Below are 18,418 nucleotides of genomic sequence, written 5' to 3'. Positions count from 1 at the left end.
CGGCGAAACATCCGCGGGACAGAATCGACGTCCATCAAAAGTCGGCTTCTGTTCCGCCTCGGATCGAAAACCTAAGCGGTTGCTTTATAGCTGGTTTCATCTTTTAATCGCGAGCGTTCAATAGAAAATTGCTTGCCAGAAAATTCGTTGAATTAGTTTACCGAGCTTGTTACGCAAACGCAGATTCAAATACTTGGTCGTCGCCTATGAAACGTCCGATCGAACACGTTTCCGATCGCCGTTTGCATCCTATTGTTCGATTGCGCGCCGTCTGCCAAAAATCTGCCAGGCCAACTTTTCTGAATTTAACGAATTTATGAATGAACGCGATTCGCATCGCAATCACGGCCCTCCGCTTTCGATTCATGCCTAATATTAAACGCTCGGAGGCGCGCGGGATGGTAGATCGCGGAATTAAGAGATAGCCCGCCCGCGACTCGTTTCTAATTTCGATTCTGCGAGGGGTGCCGTGCTAGAATGTCGGAAATAAATTTCAAACGGTTGTCGTTTATCGGGCACACCAACAAAGTAAGCCGCTGCACTTTATCAAATCCGGGACACCGACACCTGTCGTTACACCGGATTTCATAAAGCAGAATTTTCGTCGACAAAACGCTTCGTCGACGTTTCAGAGTAATAAGAGTCGAAATCCAAACAAGTCGATGGCTCGCACAGATGTTCGCAATAATTATATTCAAGTTGTTTTGTAGCAAACACGACAAAGTCAACGAAATTACATGAAACAGCAACCGAGCATGCGAGGAATTTTTAGGGTCTGTGTAGGATTCGTAGCGAGGTTCTGAATAGAGGTTGCGTCACCAATTTGTCAAAGACAGCAGCGCAGCGGGCTGCTGATTAGCACGGCCAATTTAATACTGAGATGCACGGAAATTCGAGCGTAATTGCGCTCGCCGTTGTTAATGAATTTTTAAGGAATTGTTAAGGGAAAGCGATTCCCGGTTCCCGGGATCGATACCAAGGGTGTTGCGAGCGGTCACCAAAGAGGTCTCGATGCGATCACGCCCGCGATGATTTAGCGCCGGCCTTCCGACTTCGCGGGGGGGACCCACTTATAACATATTTCATTTTTCGTCGGGCCGCTCTATTTTTGCGACCACCGGTTTTCTAGCTGGTTTACCAGACGCGAACGGTGTCTTTATACCGGGACGGAAACGCCGCGGCACCGTCAGGTATCCGTCGTCCGTCGTCCGTCGCGTCGTCCGAGAGAACCATCGCCATGGTAAGCCCGCAGAATCCACCGAGTGCAACGGACGTTAACGTTCATCGAAATTTTTCTTTTACCCGGCTGTGTGCTGCACGGGCAATTCACATTTTCACGCAATGATATTAACACGTTCGTCGCCGCGTCACCCATACGTGGGTGACGGAATTATTTGTGCGGGTTTTTAAAGGAATTTTTACGTTGATGTATTCATTGTACTAAACTTGATTAGGATCTGTAATACGCAAGAAAGCTAGAGGATTACTCAGTATCATACATTTAATTTTTTGCAATTTTTATTTTATTAAATAACTTACTTTGATATTATGGAATTTTGGGGGTTTCCAGTTTGGCGTTCAAAGTGTTAAATTAACCGATTATAAGACTTTCAACGTCGACTCGAGATCATCTCTTATCCTCATTTCTCTAGCTCTTTGGAACTTATGTAATCGTTACCACCGATGCGCTAAAAAGGCTAATTGGACGCGACTAGATTTTTCTACTTTATTATTAACAGCTAACACATTGAACGCCGCGTCGCGTGAATTTTCTGCGCTTTGCACAAGTCTCATTTAGCTCGTTCGTAGGAGCGATCACCGTTGTTAAGGTCGATTGTTAGTTACCGGAACACTATAATCTAGTTAATTTCGGCAGTAATCGATCGACGTTCAATACCAATGATTTTATGGTCATCATTCTTAAACATGTTCGCCGCGTCACAGATATGCGACGCCCACAATCTCGCAGTTTACTTGAAAATAGTCGAATTAATTTCCTCGCGGTTTGTCGTTTAGAGCCATAAATTGTTCCGCTGTTTTATACGGAAGGTACATTTTCATGACGATGATGGGCAACGAAACAAAATTCGCGTTACTCGTGGCCGAATATGTTTAACAACCGAACAATTGTCCGTAGGAGGAAGACGAGCAGAAGATGGCCGTGATGCGGAAAGCGTTCCAGATGTTCGACACGACGAAGAGCGGCTTCATCGACACGCTGAAGATCTCGACGATATTGAACACGATGGGCCAGCTGTTCGACGATGCCGAGCTGAACTCGCTGATCGAGGAGAACGACCCCGAGGGGGTCGGTAAAGTGAACTTCGACGGGTTCTGCAAGATCGCGGGCCGATTCCTCGAGGAGGAGGACGCGGAGGCCATGCAGGAGGAGCTGAAGGAAGCCTTCCGTTTGTACGACCGCGAGGGGAACGGCTATATCACAACGGCCACGCTCAAGGAGATCCTCGCTGCTCTCGACGATAAGCTAACCAGCGCCGATCTGGACGGTATCATCGCTGAGATCGACACTGACGGATCTGGCACCGTGGACTTTGACGGTGCGTACTGATACCGTACACACCTTTCTTTTCATTTCTTTGCGATATTCGGCAAGACAACTGTTTTCTTCATCTTCCTTTCGTCGAAGAAAGACGTGCGAAGTCGATTCGCCGGTTGAATTAATTTCTATTCGGTCCCAGTTTTTGCAAGCTGGACCATAAAAATGTACGTATACGTAACGATTAGACTGCGATTGGACTTGGCTCTTTATGCAAAACAGAAATTGTCTGCATCGATTGCAAGACACAGTAGCCGTATTAAATATTTCTTTACTTCTTTTCTTGACCTTCGCGAGCTGAAAACAATATATTGAAATTATTCAATTCTTTTCTTCATTCTACTATTTCAAATTGCATCAATAAGAAGAATGTTAAGGAACAGTTGTCGCGCTCGAGCGTGCACTTTTGCACGGTATTCGCAAAACCAAAAGGTTTTTCTACAGCACTTTTTCTATAGCGCTTGGATGTTTTTTTGTAGAATTTATGGAGATGATGACGGGAGAATGATGACCGGTTTGAGGCGACTGAGAAACCGTTGTCGAGGAGGACACGGTTCGAACGATGTTATGATATTTTCGCGAACAACGGCTGGCGTTGTAAACGGAGCTCGTTTAATCAAATAATTGGTTTCGAACGCTTCGACACCCTGGATCACCGTAGAACTACCCGAAATTCATGCAGATTGTAAAAGTGAATGCATTTGTTAACTTCTAACTCTACTATTAATAGACACTAGGTTGTATGTATTTAGTTCTTTTGTTCTATTCGAGGGTTTCGAACGCCCTGGCTTCTCCGTTTTCTCCGAAGTATTATTAAGCTAATGCCGCGGTTAGAACATTAATTGTTCGAACGTTCTTTTGCAATTGTTATACGAAAGTCTCGTGTATGTATATAAATAAAATTTAACTGTACGTCTTCACTCCTCGAAGTTCTCCGTTATAGGATCGGATAGTTGAGTAACGCAAATATAATAATAGTATGCAGAGTGTGTATAGTGGTTCGACGAGGATGAGACGGAGAGAATGAGGATGGCGCGGATGGTTTTCGGCATAGATGTTACAACAAGAAGCGTTTTTGCTCATCGAAGCAATTTATTCATTGTAAATGCTACATCAATAAACCTTTGTGTTTTGCCTTGACGTTAACGTTACGCGACACCGTTTACCCGGGAGCTGTTAGCTCGGCGGTGACCAGCTACGTTTACTGAACGATTTCGTTGGTAGTCTGACCCTCGTGGTAGACGAGGACATCCTTGACGAAGATGTTGGGTACGCTGAGAGCGCTAACGCTCAGGGGTCGGTCGAGGGGGAAGCCGAGGGGCTTGCCATCGAGGGAGATAGCACCGCCGATGATGTCGGAGATTGGCTGGTTCTGGTAGTGTTCGTGCACCGACTGGTCCTGAACTGTATGCTGCTGAGCGTGGATGCCCTGGAACCCACCGGCGTGGAGTTGTCCGCTAGCTACGTTGCCAACGATTCCGCTGGTGAACTGACTTTGCCAACCACCCTGAATCGGCTGCGTGTTGTAGGCAATAGGGATGTTATGTTGTCCGTGAGATCCAATTTGCTGCTGGCCTGCACCGTGGACAGAGTACATTCCCGGGATCACACCGTGGACAGCACCTTGTTGGATGCCCTGTGGCATTCCCTGAAGACCTTGCACGCTTTGTTGTACACCGCTGACTCTCTGTTGCTCACCGTTGACTACTTGTCGGACACCGCTGACTACTTGTCGGACACCATTGACATCTTGTTGTATACCCTGGACATCCTGGACTACTCCCTGCACATCCTGGACTACACCCTGGAGACCTACTACGCCTGGCTGTTGTACTCCTTGGACACCTTGTACTCCTGGCACAGTTTGGTACAATGGAACATGGTGTTGGATGTTTTGGTTGCCGTATTTCTGCCAGTTAGACGAGAATCCTTGCTGGATCGGGCTGTAGCCGGAGTGAAGACGCTGGTAAGGAAGTGCCTGGTACCCCGGAATCGGGATTTGTTGTCCCTGTTGCATCTGGTTGTATTGCAGTTTCAATTGTTGCGCCGACGATTGACCGCCAAACATTTTCGCGAGAGCGTACTGGATTTGCGATTTCTGGCCGACCCAGTTCTCAGGGAGGACCTCTACGTTCTGTTGGATGCCAGACACGTGGGGCAGTTGGCTCTGTTGCTGTTTCAGTTGCTGGTATTGCTCGGGGCTCACGATCTGGTGCTGCTGATTCTGGTAGATCAAACTGTCCTCCGGGATCACGGGACCGTAGGGAACGTTCAATGGGCCTGGAGCGGAGACCACGACCAGTAACTGAAGAGGGAAGCCTTGAGGTTGACCCTTGGGAAGAGACAGTCTAGCGGGGAAGCTGAAGATCTGGTGGGGCTGCAAAAGCAGAAGTGTCATTTTTATTTCGTTTCTTTACTTTACTTTCGCTAACTCTCTGTTCCGTTTCACAGGAAACAGAGGAGGTAACACGTTACCTTGGTGATGTAGAATGGTCCCTGGGAGGTGATGCCACTCTGGACACCCTCTTGGATTTCCTGAACCGACGGCCAGTCGAAGCTCAAGCCTGGAGCCTGCTGGGAGTTCCTGAGGATCTGGTTCTGGCCCTGTTGCACTGTAAATCGAATGCAAATTATAGGTGAATAATTGTTCTCAAGCACCTTGAATAGGTCGAACGGACTTACGATTGTGGATGAACTGGTCAAGTTGAACGAAGTATTGTCTGCCCTGCGAGATGCTGATCGGCTGCCTCTTGTGGTCGTATTTAGGTCCAAGGAACACGCGGACGACAGAGTTAGGAACTGCTTGCTCGCTGTACACGTTGATCTGATACTGGTACGGTTTGTGGTCCAATCTCTTCAGCTGAGCGAGGATCTTCTGTTGAGCTTGCTGCTGTTGTTGTTGGTGCTGGTGTTGTTGTTGTTGCTGACCGAACTGGGGAACGGCGTTGTTCAAGTCGATGAAGAAGTCGTTGAACAGGGTAACGAGCTGGCTGATTTCGACATCCTGGATGGTAACACCGGAGAGGATAAGGTCGTTCCACTGGTAAGAGGGAAGGGATTCCTGGTACTTGTTGTAAAGTTTCATGATCCTTTTGTAGAGCTTGTAGAAGACCGGGTCGTGAACAGCGGTCTGGCCGAGTTCGAGAACCGATGGTGTTTCCCAGATGTTCTGGACTTCGGGAACGTTGCCGAGGAGCTTGCGGGCTGCGACCTGAAGGCTTCCATAGAATCTGTTCCGGATGAAAAGAGAGTAAGGATTAGCGTGTGCCAGTATGAAACCATGTTATAAGAAACTCGAAATTAGTACAAATCAGATCAAACTGAACTAAATTCGATGGAAGTTACATAGGACGATTTACTGAGGAAGAGTTTTCTACCTTGGGTTGACGCTCTTGCCGCCACCTTCGATCAGGCTACCAAGAATGTTGACACCTTGTGGTTGGTAGAGAGACAAGAAAATGCCCTGGGGAGTGATCACGTGACCGGACTCGATGGCATCCATCAATCTTTGCTCCAAAATACTGACATACTGGATGAGCTCGTTCTTCTGTGGTTGGAGTTGGAGGTTCTCCGGGCGGCTTGGGAATTCGAGGCCGTTCAAAGTGCGGAGGTGTGGGTGGTAGAGAGATTGAACGGAGTTGTAGTTGGTAATTTCCTGGATCGGGCCAAGTCCGTTGGTCAGACGGTTCAGTTCGTAGTGGGCCAGAAGTTGTTGGTGGAGGAACAGGTATTTGGCTCCGTGGCCGACGATGTTCTGTTGGCCCTGTCCTACTTGGTGCAAGTATTCGCCTACGATTTGTTGCTGGTACTGTTGCTGAGTCAGGGGCTGTTGTTGCTGTTGTTGTTGGTCCTCCTGTTTAAGAAACGAATAGCGTTTATATTCGATCGATATCAATGCTACATAGAAAACAAAGCGCATCCGATGTTTCCCCTTACTTCTCCCAAGATGAAGCTAACGAGATTCAGGTAGCCGTAGTAGGAAGCGAGACCGACATCCTGAGTATAGTAGGAGAGCTGTTGTTCTTCCTGGTCCAGGAGAGCAGAGTAGTTCACTGGGATCAGATTGATGTTTTGTTGCGGGATGTCTTGTCCAAGTTTCTGGATCGCGATGTCTTGAGCTTCCTGAATGATTCTAGAGTCCAAGTGGTATTGAGGGAAGATTTCGTACAATGGTGGCAGAATGATGCCCTGGGTGTCTGGTCGCATCAAGACAGCACCGATCAAAGCCTGTTACAAACGAGACGAACCGTTTAACAGATCCGGAATAACTATTACCGCGGATCACTAGATTTTTCATACCTTGACAAACTGTCCTTCGTTGACATTGACACGAGCCCAGGCAGCAGTTTGCAAGAATGTTTGGTAGTTCTTGGCGCCCATCAAAATTTTGTACAGAAGGGACAACTCTTTGCGGAGCTGGCCGTTCGAGCTGCTGAAGACGGTGCCCTTTGGTTGAACCAAACCGGCATCGACCACGCCAGCATAGTATTTCACGATGATCGGGTTCTGGTATTGGAGTGCGTTGCTTACGATGTCATAGTTGATGCCGAGTTCTTGGAGTTGTTGGTTCGGAATGTCCTCCCCGATGTTTTGCAGGAGCTGGATCACATTTTGCTGCTTGGTGAGGATATCCTGGTCGGCTGAAAGGATGAAGAGATTGTTTGAAACACCGACGAGCAACGAGTGCTAGCCATTTCGAAGCAAGTCGCTTATATCTTGTAATTCAAATTTCGATTATCGATTGCCGAAGACTATTTATGACTATCAACGATCTCCTTTGACTGTAACGAACGGCCACCGAACAGTTTTGTGGATTGCAATACTACAACTAAAGACTAGACGGCACAACTTGCAAAACAATAAATCTATCCTGGTCAGGTATTTTTGGCGAGTATTTCAAAGTATCAGAAAGGTGAAGAAATATTGAAGAAATCCACTTACCAGCTTGTTTGCTGACGGCGCAGGCACCAAAAGCCACGAAAGCCAACAGGACAACTAAGCACCTCATTGTGTGTTCAATGATGGGCGATGCTGACTGCCAGTTGGTCCAGGCTTTTATACCCGAATCCTATCGAGGAACGCAGTTATCAGCGACCTGTCTCGACCCACCTCCCTCAAGATTTCGCCGTCTACCCGCGATATCCCTTGCTATTTCGAATCTGTCCGACTCAAAGAATCGAAGGTTAACCGATGATACACGTCGACGGTAATTGTTCCTGCTACATCAGACTGTTCGCAACGGAAATTCAATGGTAATCTAGCTACATTGTTCTGATTGCTCAGGTACATGTTCTCTCATGGCCGTCCATTCCTTCTGGATTTACTGTATATTATATATATTTCATTTCTTTCTTCAGGAGTTTCAAAAGCTTCGCCTAATCCGTTTGGTTTGCCGCTATTGGAAAGTCTTGGAATGAGAGTATATTAACAAGCCAACGCAACGAATGTACGTATTAATCTATCATTTTGTAAATATTCTACAAGAACGTATGCTCTTAGCAAATTAGAAATAAAAACCATTGAGTACGATCGATAGACTGCGGATTCTATGAATTTGTAACAGTGGAAAGATTGAAAAGATTTAAGAATATGAATCAACGCATTTCTTTCGACTTAATGAAACCACTGAAGAGAACAATGAATTTCTATTTGAATTCTACGTCTTGCAATTAATGGAAAGAATTTTTATTTTGCGTGAAGTTCCGCAGTCTAATGGTTAACATTTCAAAGTGTATTTGCATAATTACATATACACCTGTGAAAGGTAGACGTATTACTTTATTTTTTAAGTATATAGAAAATTAGTGTTTTATCCGGCTTGTTAGAAAATAGGATGGGTAGAAAAGTGAAATAATATACATCACGAGAGTTTGATATGGTATTATTTTATTGAAAAATTGCGTATGACAATGCAACAATCTAAGATTATTGGTCAATTTTTAATATTTTTAGCAAGGTCGCAAAGGTTGACTTCAAATGACGGGGGTCAGCAATATCTTTACGCCCGGGATAATGCGGCACGATAATGCAATGTCTTCATCTCTCAGGTGACTATGTGCGTAAAGGTTATCGCTTTGTTTACCACCTAAGTGGTCCGAATATAAATTTATATTCCTCGGGGGGTACAAACAAATATCAGCATACGTAGTTATGTCGTACAAGCAATTTTCCTAATGTAACAAACAAGTTCGATGATAACGAAGATACATTTTCACATTTCGTGCATTTGTTAAACGGTAATTTCAAAGAATAATAATTTCAAAAATTGCAAAAAACTCTTTGAAATAAGAGCGTTTATCTTCCCGCATTTCCTATCGATTTGAATTTCCACCTGCCAATATAGTTAATAAGAAAAAATTAGTTTTCGTACACTTCAAAAATTTTTATCTATTATATGTTTATCCGTAATTTCTTGTTGCTAATGCAGATTATTTTTTCTACTTTTTCGAACCAGATACAAAATGACATATCGCGTATTCAAATTAATTACAAATGCGAGTCAGACAAACAAATCGCATACAAACACGATAACGCACAAAAGCGTAAATATTCTGTAGTTGCCGATAATTCGGGAGCCGAATCTATCGTAACTTTACTGTCAATCATTCTTCTCGGTTTATCGTTACTATACATGGCATCATTATCCTGACGCAATAACACATTTTCTTTAGAATGCAACGCTGTCCAAATTAAAATACGTATAATCTAATAGTTATAGACACATGATTCATTGGAAAACTAGGTTCTCAGAAAAAAACTTAAAAACATAGCAAACTACTCCACGATCTGTTACAAGTGCATTATTCAAATGTGAACATGACGTAAACAGACGAAATTTTTAATCATTTCTTTACAGAAATAACTTGTTTATCCTACGCTACTTATCTATTTTTATCTCCATGTCCTTATCTACTGCTACCTGTGTTTTCATCGATCGCGTGCGAAAGATGACAATTACAGCAATGCCTAGTACAAATTCGAACAGATTCTCGAAAACAAAAGTGATTCGACAACAAGCGTTACAATATTTTCGTACAGGTGTCGACGGTTCTTGGATAAATAAATATTCAACCAGGCACGAATCTTCCTTGATTAAACATTTTCTTCTATGGTTTAATTTTACCATAGCCGTAGTAGACGAAATTCATTCGAAACTATAGACCATTTTACTACTATGTACTTGGATCTACGGATACCTGAGTATACTCAGGTAATACCGATGGTAATGGGGAGGCAGATGGATGGCAATTCCGAGACAAATTTTGGTGGCAGATTCAAAGCATTTTGCTTACTGGGTACATTCGAATTTCTCATAGGCTCAAGCTCGTATGGTACCGTATGGAAGTTCGAGTTTTATTAAGTAGCCCGAACTCTAGGATATCCGAAAGCTCTATTCGAAATTGATGTTCGTAGGTTAATCTCGGCGAAGGAAATATTCGAGCGCTATCGATTTCCCCGGGTGCTCGCTATAGCAGGCGATTTAAATGTGGGCGCTGCGGATTCACGAGATTCGTTCCACGAATAGAATGATTTTCCATTCTGCCGAGGTGCGAATTGTTCCTTTTATCAAACCCACTTTAACTACGAGCATAATATGCGTAGATCCCCCGGATTCGCCTCGTACACGTTGGGGTGACCCTTTCGGTCTCTTCTCTGCAGAAAATCTCTCCTTCTCTCTTCCTCTCTCTCTCTCTCTCTCTCTCTCTCTCTCTCTCTCTCTCTCTCTCTCTCTCTCTCTTCTCTCTCTCTCTCTCTCACTCGTTCTTTCTCCAGCGCACGTGTGTATATGTTTTTCTATGTGTACACTGTCATTCGGAGGAGAGAACGTAACCTTGAAAAGCCCACCCTCGGAGCGCAAGTTCAATCGGAGCGGCCGAACCAACGCTTTTTTTTCGCAAACACGAATGAGAGAGAGAAATCGCGACGAAGGCGACCGATCGTTTCGATCATAATCGGTGATAAGATGTCGACGTAGGTGACCGGGAAATAGTACAGAGAGGTGACGTCTAGAAGCTGGTGCCAGAGGGTAAGCCGTGGATTTTTAGGTTAGGTCGGAGACAAGGAAAATTTTCGGAAAGCTCGGAAGCGGCGAAGATGTCCCTTCGAATTTGAACGGTGAACGACGCTGTAACGAGCGAGAAATATTTTAGAGAGACAGCATGGTTCAACGGCCGGTCGCGCCCAAGCGCAACGTTAGAATTTTGTTGATCGGTGACCGCGGGGTCGGTAAGACTTCCCTAATTTTATCGTTGGTCAGCGAAGAGTACGCCGAGGATGTGCCTTGCAAGGCAGAGGAAATCACGATACCGGCGGACGTTACGCCTGAACAAGTGCCCACGCACATTGTTGATTATTCAGGCTAGTATCTATAGAATGTTATTGTATCTATGTTGCACCAAAGTACAGCGTTGAACTTAAACCGATAATCATAACCGTCTTGGCTGGTTTCATTGTTTTTTTCCAACTAGTCCACGCTTATCTTAATTTTTGTTAATCTTCGATCCGCTAAACAGTTCTTATAAGCATTATCGATAACATGGTTCTCACTGTCGATGCTTTTGGCATGTGAAAGCCTCGATCTCTAATTATCGATTATACTTACAGCAGCGGAACAGACAGAGGATCAGTTGGCGAACGAGATTCAAAAGGCACATGTAATTTGCGTTGTATATTCTGTAGTGGATGAGGATACATTGGACAGAACCGCTACCTACTGGTTACCAATGATCAGGAGGTGTTCCAGTAATAATCGTTGTCCAATCGTCCTTGTGGGAAACAAGATAGACCTTGTTGATTATTCTACTATTGAGGTTCATAGAAAGAACTATACTCGTAAATGTTGTACTATGTTTCATTAGATACCAGATGCTAATTACTGTTCTCCGTTTATAGGCTGTATATCCTATTATGAAAGAATTTACAGAGATCGAGAGTTGTATCGAGGTAATATTATTGCGTATCTGAACTTTGGTGCCGGACTGGCTCTGAGATTCCGATCTTTACTAAAGAAATTATTGCCGAAACAAGCGTCTAACTTGTACTCTGTTTATTTTCAGTGTTCTGCTAAAACCTTGCAAAATGTATCGGAAACTTTTTATTATGCACAAAGAGCTGTTTTACATCCTACCACCCCATTGTACAATTATGATACCCAAGAGGTAAAATTTGATATGAATTTTTGTAATTTTTAGTATTCGATCTGTCGGATAATTCATTAAGTTGATATACAATGTTTAGCTCACAGAAGAATGTAAAACTGCTCTCCAAAGGATTTTTAAAGTACGTATACATGTATATGAGATGTGAGTCGTTTATTACACGCTTATATTTATTATCACAAAATGTCAGATATGTGACTTGGATAACGATGGTCTACTAAACGATATGGAGCTGAATGCATTTCAACAATGGTGCTTCAACACTCCATTGCAGCCGCAAGTCCTGGAAGATGTGAAAGCTGTGTTATCGAAAAATATTCAAGATGGAATCTGCAACGGATGCGTTACGATGAAAGGTATTCTCCTGCTGCAGTGTTAAAAATATCGATAAGATAAAACGTTTCTTCTGTGTACAGGTTTTATGTACCTCCAGTGTTTGTTCATACAACGAGGAAGAAACGAGACTACTTGGGCTGTATTAAGGAAATTCGGCTACGATAATGAGCTACAAATGTCGAAAGAATACGTACATCCACCGTTAGTAGCGAATTAATGAAGCAATCAACAAACAACATTTTATTTTATAGTCTACTAACTTGTTTACACGTTGAACAGATTAAAGGTGCCTGCTGGATGTACAACTGAGTTGTCTCATAAAGGTCAAGAATTTTTAAAGTTATTGTTTCTGCAACACGACAGAGATTGTGACGGTGCTCTATCGCCATCAGAATTGGATTCGCTATTTTCAAGGTGCCTAACTCCACCGTGGGGTGACGAGTACAAATATACTGTCCCAACCAATGAAAAGGTCCGTTTCATTATTTTTTGACTCGTTCGGTAATCGTTTTCCGGCGTTCTTGTAATTAATTCGTGGTTCTAACGTTCGCAACAGGGATGGCTTACGTTTCAAGGCTACGTGTGTCAATGGGCGCTATTAACTCTTACCAATGTGCGAAAAGCGTTAGAATATATGGCATACCTAGGTTACAACATGTACAATAACGAATGTCAGACAAACGCGTTTCTAGTCACCCGCGAGAAGAAGCTGGATCTGGCGAAAAAACAGTCGAGCAGGAATGTGTACTGTTGTCACGTCATTGGCCCAAAGAGTAGCGGAAAAACGACATTATGCAGAACGTTTATTGATCCGAAACTCGAGGTACATGCAAATACACCTGTATATTTATCGAGGACAAGTATATTGAACTACGAATGCAATTGCAGAAATTATCCGACAAGGCGGTCCCATCGAATGCGCACGTAACAGTGAACACGGTACACGTATACGGTCAAGAGAAGACAATAATCTTGCGGGATATAAATATAATGAATGTTCAGGATGCTTTAACCCCAGCACAAATTCAATGCGATGTCGCAGCTCTCGTTTACGATGCTAGTAATCCGAAATCGTTCGAATATATCGCACGAGTTTATATTGTAAGCGTTTTTCAAACGATTCGCGCTTTCAGCGATTCGGCTCTGTACGAATAATGATTTCCTTGTTCCAGAAATATTTTGCAGATAGCAAAATACCTGTTCTTATCATAGCAAATAAGAGCGATCTTTCCGAAGTGAAACAAGAGTACTTGCTGCAGCCAGTAAGTTTTTGCAATAAGTACAAACTGATGCCACCGCAACCGTACAGCATTTCCCGTACCGTACGACGTGAAATCTTCGTTAAGCTAGCAACAATGGCAGCTTTCCCGTAAGTTTCATCAACGTGAATTGGTAGACGTAATTTGTACGAGTACGAACGTGCTCCAAAATGATTATCCTGTAAAGCAATCAGTATTTATTTGGAATATTTCCGGGGAGGGATCAATTTCTTCAACGAGTCAAAGAATTACGTTTGCATTTTGTAGTATTTAAGGAGAGTAATATTTATTCTTACGAAATTGAATGAATATTAGATACTAACAGAAATTTCATGTTTAGCCGATTTCAAGGAGCATGGGTATTATTTTACAGAGACAGGTTGGTCTGAATTTTTGACACACTGTAAACATTCGTAAGCTTGAGCAAATCGTGAATCACATACTTCGTTTTTTTCCTCCTTTTTTTTGCTACCATTCATATATCATTGCAAGTCTTACAGAAGAAATGTCGCAGGGAAATGTGTTAGGCGATTTGCTCAGAGATTAGACGTTGCCGCATGATTTGAAGACTATCTTTAACAGAGTCTTGAATCTTTTCAGTCCTTTGAGGCGTATGGTCCACATGTTGCTTGACAAATCCTCATCCACTCAATGGTGGAGTTCTTTTACAAGGTTTTTGTTCGTATTGTAAACTTTTGTTTGTTTCACGGCGTGCTCACGACTTACAATATAAATCGACCCTCGCGACTATATTATTTTTTCTTGCATGAGCATGAAATCGTAATTGAACCTTGGAGTCTTGCCTTGTTACGTATGGTTCCCATACATACTTTTCAATATGATTTAATGTTTTCGTATTTTGTGTGTAATGAAGATGTGATGAGATCAAATATCAATCTAGGATCTAGTCCGTAGGATAGCATTTTGTATTAGTGTTTCATTACATGGTGCTGAAATGCGTACACGTATACATACATGGATTTTTTTTAATCGTACTAAACATTTCGGTGAAATTTTACATGATTGATGCGAGAAATAATTGTTGAAATTTCAGACATATAAATCAATTCGGACTCATGCAAGGGGATTCCATAGTCTGGTGGAAAGCTGGCCTTGGAATTGCTGTCGCCACTGTCGCGGGCTTCGTGGTGATGCGTGTATTGAACACAGAGAAAAGATAGTCTACCATATCCATTTTCTTGCACATTTAACTGCCTCCTTTAACCGAGTATAAAGCCGTCTTTGAGAAACGCGTTAAGTTAATAAACTATGTTCTTAAATCATTCATTTTTTTTATGTGTCTTGCAGAAGTCAACATCCTTATTTACCTTTCTGTTCTTTTTAGCGTGTTCTGTTAGTCGATACTTTCATGCTGCTTGTATTTGATCCGACTTGATCTCATTCGCATATAGCGAAAGGCTCTGTAAACATATGATGCATATTTCGAGGATTTCATTATCTCAAGAATACTTGCAGTGATCTCCAGAGCGATACATTAAATTCAAATGAAAGAAAAATTGTTAGCACATTAGTGTACCTAACGGTATTTCCCTTCGTAATGTCACCTGACTCGGACGGCGGAGCAAAACTTTCGGGAGCAATGGAAGCTGTTTTATTTTCGTCCTGATTGGCCTATGACTCGACGCTGTCTTGCAATTGGTTGCATCACGCAACGCTAGGGATACTATTTAATTTAAACGCGCAAAAATGAAATCAATGTGTCAACAGAATTTAAGTCGTGTCGTCTCCCCTTCGATCTTTTCACGTATTTACGAAATAAAAGGCAAAGGTGATATTTGAACCCAGGGGAAAATATATTTTTAATACAAGTCATTTGTCATGTTCTATGACATCTGCAATACTCTTTGTTTTTCGATTAGATATTTCAGACCATCCACGTGATAATTGCGCAATTATAATGTCAAGTTTGAAACAGGCTCTTACATCCGAAATTGTATATATATACATATAGATGCACAGGGAAAAGGTTGACGTAAATGAATCACACATTATGTAGATCAACATAAGAATCAATTTATTCATATAGCATTCAAAAACAAATTGCTTCTGATTACATGTAACGGATTAGATTTTCATCCCAATGATTATAATTGCATAATACTCTTACATAAAGGTGAATATAATAATTTCAAGTTTCATTTTCTAAAATTTCACCTATCGATCACCTGCTACCTGAGATTTATCTAGGAATACTTATTTAAATTATACCTGAAACAGAGAAGTACGCATTACATATATTGATATGAAATTTTCGGGAATAATTCTCAAAAAAGTTCCTTACTGTGAGAGGCTTTGCACTGGCGAAGAGCTTCGTTGAAACCTTCGCATAAAGAAAGGTCAGACTGGTTTTGAGCGCACTCCAGGAACTGCTTGACTTCCCATGCACAGGCACCGGCTGCAGGTGCAGCGGCTGGTGCATTCTGTCCTGCCACAGGCGCTGCAGCAGGTGCAGCAGCAGTCTCGCTGGAGCCACCGCTGAAGAGCCCAGTCATGGCATGTCCAATCGTGTGACCAACGGCGGATCCAATGGCTACACCTCCAGCAGTAGCGGCCATTTGTCCCATGAGGGATGGCTGCTGAGGTTGAGCAACCATTGGTGTTGATGGTGGAGCATGTGCTGGAGGATGGGCGGCTGGAGCTGGCGCCGCTGCACGAGCGGGCCTAACTCTGCAAATGATACAAAAATGGATTATTTATTAAATATTATGAAGCGTTATCGGAAAATCTTTAACAAAAACAATCGATCAACCACGTCACGTTGACCGTCATCGCGTAACACGAAATGACGTTACGCGTGCGATTTATTAAAAAGAACATAGCTCGGTGATTAAAAGCGAAGAAAAGATACTTACGTCCTCGCTGGAGGAGCAGATGCACGTCCTCGTCGTGGCATTTTGTATAATTTTACAACTTTGCTTCGTGTGTCACTTAACGCGTTCGTTCTCTTACGAGTTTCTCCAAAGACTGCAGCTAAATCTTTAACTTCTCGGTTAGGTTACGCAATCATAGCTTCTACGCAGACGCAGACGCAGACGGAATCACTAGAATTTTCCAGAAATAGAACGAACAATCAACGTTCCCGCAATTAAAGCACACTTCAGACTATTTGGAAATTGGTGGAAATTTGACTAGATAATTATGAAATCGCCTATACAATTCAATAATGTTGCAATAACTTTATCAAGTACCTTATCCGTGAATGTCTTTTAGGCTACTTGGTAAAATTGGATGTATTATTGTTCACATGATTGTACAGCGTATTAATGACGAAGTTGGCAGACATGTGACTTTCTGCGATTATTAAGTGAACAGCTTCTTTATGTAACAAAAAAATTAATCATTTATGCGAGTAGTAATATATCGGCGTTATCGAAAATATCGTTCAATGTTTTAGAAATATGTTATTTTGAAGTAGAAACTTTATACCGATATTAACTACTCGATATTACGAGGATTTCGAATAGTATTGCACGATTTTACGTAAAATATTCCGTTTATAGACACGCTTATATAAATAATTAATTTCTAGAATAATGTGTTTATTGTAACTTGTTTATGATTCGCAATTAAAAATACTGAGTTGCGATGTCGCAACTGAAAATGCTGAGTACGTCATTTTTATTATATTATTATGAAATATCGTATGGTTATCTGAAAAATGCGATAAAAATACATAGATGTATAAGGATTATCATCATTGAATTAATAGTTACTAACCTATAGTGCTTCTTCTAAGATTATCGCTCGTTAAGCCATTGCGTAACTGACAATATTAAAAATATATATGTATGTACATATATGTATTATTCAGTAAAAAAGAATTTTGAGTCAAACTTTATCACTTAGAATTTAAATGTATGTACGAATTTATGTCAATTTCAATTCGGATCATTGTTCTTCTTAAAAAAAAATAATATGCAAGATGGCGCTTCAGATTCAAATTTGTTTCTCCTCCTATAATCGTTATTGCAGTTGATAAAATATTTTCCCAGAAAAATGACTTCATTCGCCATTGGTTTATACATATACATGTACATCATCGGTTTTCTTTTCTTCCAATAACATATTTAAAAAATGAATTAGTACAAATTCAAATAACGCGCGTTAATTTTCCCGCAAGTCTTAATGTTTATTGGAAGTAAAACCGAGCTCTAAATAATGTTTGCGTTGCAGCAAAACATTTTTATAAAAACAACGCAAAACATTTGGACGTAATTGATTACCTAATACAAGTATTTTTATATTTCGTGAAATGAAAAGACGTGACGTCAACGACAGTGAAGTCATGAGAGAGTGAGTTGATAATTTCGTGTATATAGAAGAACGAAACACTGTCGATAAGGTAAGTCTCCGCCCTTCATAATGGCGCTGTTTGCAGATTTTTCCGGAAGATGTACGTGGCGCCACCCAGTGGCAGAATTCTGAACACTAATCGGCTAGAAGTTTGGGCGTTTCGCCACTACGAGGAATGGCGCTATTTGCAGATTTTGCCGGACATTATGTGTGGCGCCACCCAACGGAAGAATCCTGAACACTAACCTGCATCATCTTTTTAGCCTGTATTAAAACCTGCATCATCTTTTAGGCTGGATCAGAGCCTACATAGAAGAGCCTCTTTTAACATAGAAGTAGCATCCACTCTGGCATTATTAGGAATCCGCTGCTAATGATCCAGGTAAGGTGATGCAGGTTCTGGTCCAGGCTAAAAAGATGATGCAGATTCTGGTCCAGGCTAAAAATTAGACTAGGGGGCAGCACTATACCGGGGACACTACAATCTCGGGCGTAAACACTCTCATTTCCTCACTGCTGGTAAGCTAGATCATAGCATTTATCATAAGTTTATGGTCTAAAGTTCTAATGGATCTAGTTGCAACATTTATCGTTCGTCAGAGTAGAGGGCGTAAGAGATCTAGTTCTTGTTAACGATGTCGGTATTTCAGATCGTGAGTCACGAAACCCCAAATGGTGACTGGTCTACTCCTACACCTCGTCAAAATAAGATGATTTCTTAGCAATAGTTAATTAAAAATTAAAAAGCCTACAATGGAATGAGACACTACATAACTGGCCAAATAGAACGATAA

General features: G+C 42.1%; 4 protein-coding genes and 1 long non-coding RNA gene across 9 annotated transcripts; 3 read left to right on the top strand and 2 right to left on the bottom strand.

The window, feature by feature from the left end:
• Nucleotides 1-1,084: 1,084 nt before the first annotated feature.
• Nucleotides 1,085-3,477, top strand: Tpnc25d (Troponin C at 25D). Its single transcript, XM_076792810.1, has 3 exons — nucleotides 1,085-1,240; nucleotides 2,138-2,558; nucleotides 3,037-3,477. The coding sequence occupies exons 1-3, from the start codon at nucleotides 1,238-1,240 to the stop codon at nucleotides 3,063-3,065; spliced, it is 453 nt and encodes a 150-aa protein (XP_076648925.1). The 5' UTR covers nucleotides 1,085-1,237; the 3' UTR covers nucleotides 3,066-3,477.
• Nucleotides 3,131-7,607, bottom strand: Hex110 (hexamerin 110). The gene is made up of 7 exons (XM_076792809.1): nucleotides 7,499-7,607; nucleotides 6,857-7,197; nucleotides 6,494-6,784; nucleotides 5,935-6,410; nucleotides 5,240-5,787; nucleotides 5,033-5,169; nucleotides 3,131-4,934 (listed from the first exon to the last, which is right to left on the bottom strand). Exons 1-7 carry the CDS (start codon nucleotides 7,563-7,565, stop codon nucleotides 3,759-3,761), a joined length of 3,036 nt encoding a protein of 1,011 aa, XP_076648924.1. The 5' UTR covers nucleotides 7,566-7,607; the 3' UTR covers nucleotides 3,131-3,758.
• LOC143356817 (uncharacterized) lies at nucleotides 7,113-8,877 on the top strand. Of its 2 annotated transcripts, none has more exons than XR_013082735.1 (4): nucleotides 7,113-7,435; nucleotides 7,522-7,840; nucleotides 7,915-8,003; nucleotides 8,510-8,877. It is a non-coding gene; the product is annotated as an uncharacterized LOC143356817 (long non-coding RNA). The 2 variants fall into 2 exon arrangements; XR_013082734.1 differs by having other exon boundaries at nucleotides 7,113-7,444.
• A 1,413-nt stretch (nucleotides 8,878-10,290) lies between these two features.
• Miro (mitochondrial Rho GTPase) lies at nucleotides 10,291-14,595 on the top strand. 4 transcript variants are annotated; one of them, XM_076791608.1, is made up of 14 exons: nucleotides 10,291-10,915; nucleotides 11,165-11,367; nucleotides 11,450-11,500; nucleotides 11,614-11,715; nucleotides 11,795-11,836; nucleotides 11,906-12,071; nucleotides 12,132-12,252; nucleotides 12,331-12,523; nucleotides 12,608-12,874; nucleotides 12,940-13,152; nucleotides 13,224-13,420; nucleotides 13,651-13,689; nucleotides 13,911-13,982; nucleotides 14,365-14,595. In XM_076791608.1, the coding sequence occupies exons 1-14, from the start codon at nucleotides 10,717-10,719 to the stop codon at nucleotides 14,489-14,491; spliced, it is 1,992 nt and encodes a 663-aa protein (XP_076647723.1). In that variant the 5' UTR covers nucleotides 10,291-10,716; the 3' UTR covers nucleotides 14,492-14,595. The 4 variants fall into 4 exon arrangements, with proteins under 4 accessions (XP_076647723.1, XP_076647722.1, XP_076647724.1 ...); XM_076791607.1 differs by having other exon boundaries at nucleotides 10,293-10,915; nucleotides 11,162-11,367; XM_076791609.1 differs by lacking the exon at nucleotides 13,911-13,982 and having other exon boundaries at nucleotides 10,294-10,915; nucleotides 11,162-11,367.
• Nucleotides 14,596-15,319: 724 nt separating this feature from the next.
• On the bottom strand, nucleotides 15,320-16,344 carry LOC143356161 (coiled-coil-helix-coiled-coil-helix domain-containing protein 2-like). The gene is made up of 3 exons (XM_076791628.1): nucleotides 16,184-16,344; nucleotides 15,613-15,998; nucleotides 15,320-15,539 (listed from the first exon to the last, which is right to left on the bottom strand). Exons 1-3 carry the CDS (start codon nucleotides 16,222-16,224, stop codon nucleotides 15,529-15,531), a joined length of 438 nt encoding a protein of 145 aa, XP_076647743.1. The 5' UTR covers nucleotides 16,225-16,344; the 3' UTR covers nucleotides 15,320-15,528.
• Nucleotides 16,345-18,418: the final 2,074 nt, after the last annotated feature.

Source organism: Halictus rubicundus, chromosome 8 (genome assembly GCF_050948215.1).
Source record: "Halictus rubicundus isolate RS-2024b chromosome 8, iyHalRubi1_principal, whole genome shotgun sequence".
Classification (NCBI taxonomy): domain Eukaryota; kingdom Metazoa; phylum Arthropoda; class Insecta; order Hymenoptera; family Halictidae; genus Halictus; species Halictus rubicundus.
This window is presented reverse-complemented; position numbering and strand designations above follow the sequence as displayed.

Bases quoted from the DNA above. Each gene is read 5' to 3' on its own strand.
- Tpnc25d (XM_076792810.1), top strand. The intron at 2,559-3,036 runs GTGCGTACTGAT...GTTTTTTTGTAG, and splicing joins TGGCACCGTGGACTTTGACG to AATTTATGGAGATGATGACG.
- Hex110 (XM_076792809.1), bottom strand. From the start codon at position 7,565: ATGAGGTGCTTAGTTGTCCTGTTGGCTTTCGTGGCTTTTGGTGCCTGC. The intron at 6,785-6,856 runs GTATGAAAAATC...CGTTTGTAACAG, and splicing joins ACGAAGGACAGTTTGTCAAG to GCTTTGATCGGTGCTGTCTT. The intron at 4,935-5,032 runs GTAACGTGTTAC...CTGCTTTTGCAG, and splicing joins GACCATTCTACATCACCAAG to CCCCACCAGATCTTCAGCTT.
- Miro (XM_076791607.1), top strand. From the start codon at position 10,717: ATGGTTCAACGGCCGGTCGCGCCCAAGCGCAACGTTAGAATTTTGTTG. The intron at 11,368-11,449 runs GTTCATAGAAAG...CTCCGTTTATAG, and splicing joins TTGATTATTCTACTATTGAG to GCTGTATATCCTATTATGAA. The intron at 12,875-12,939 runs GTACATGCAAAT...ATGCAATTGCAG, and splicing joins TTATTGATCCGAAACTCGAG to AAATTATCCGACAAGGCGGT.
- LOC143356161 (XM_076791628.1), bottom strand. From the start codon at position 16,224: ATGCCACGACGAGGACGTGCATCTGCTCCTCCAGCGAGGAC. The intron at 15,999-16,183 runs GTAAGTATCTTT...TATCATTTGCAG, and splicing joins TCTGCTCCTCCAGCGAGGAC to AGTTAGGCCCGCTCGTGCAG.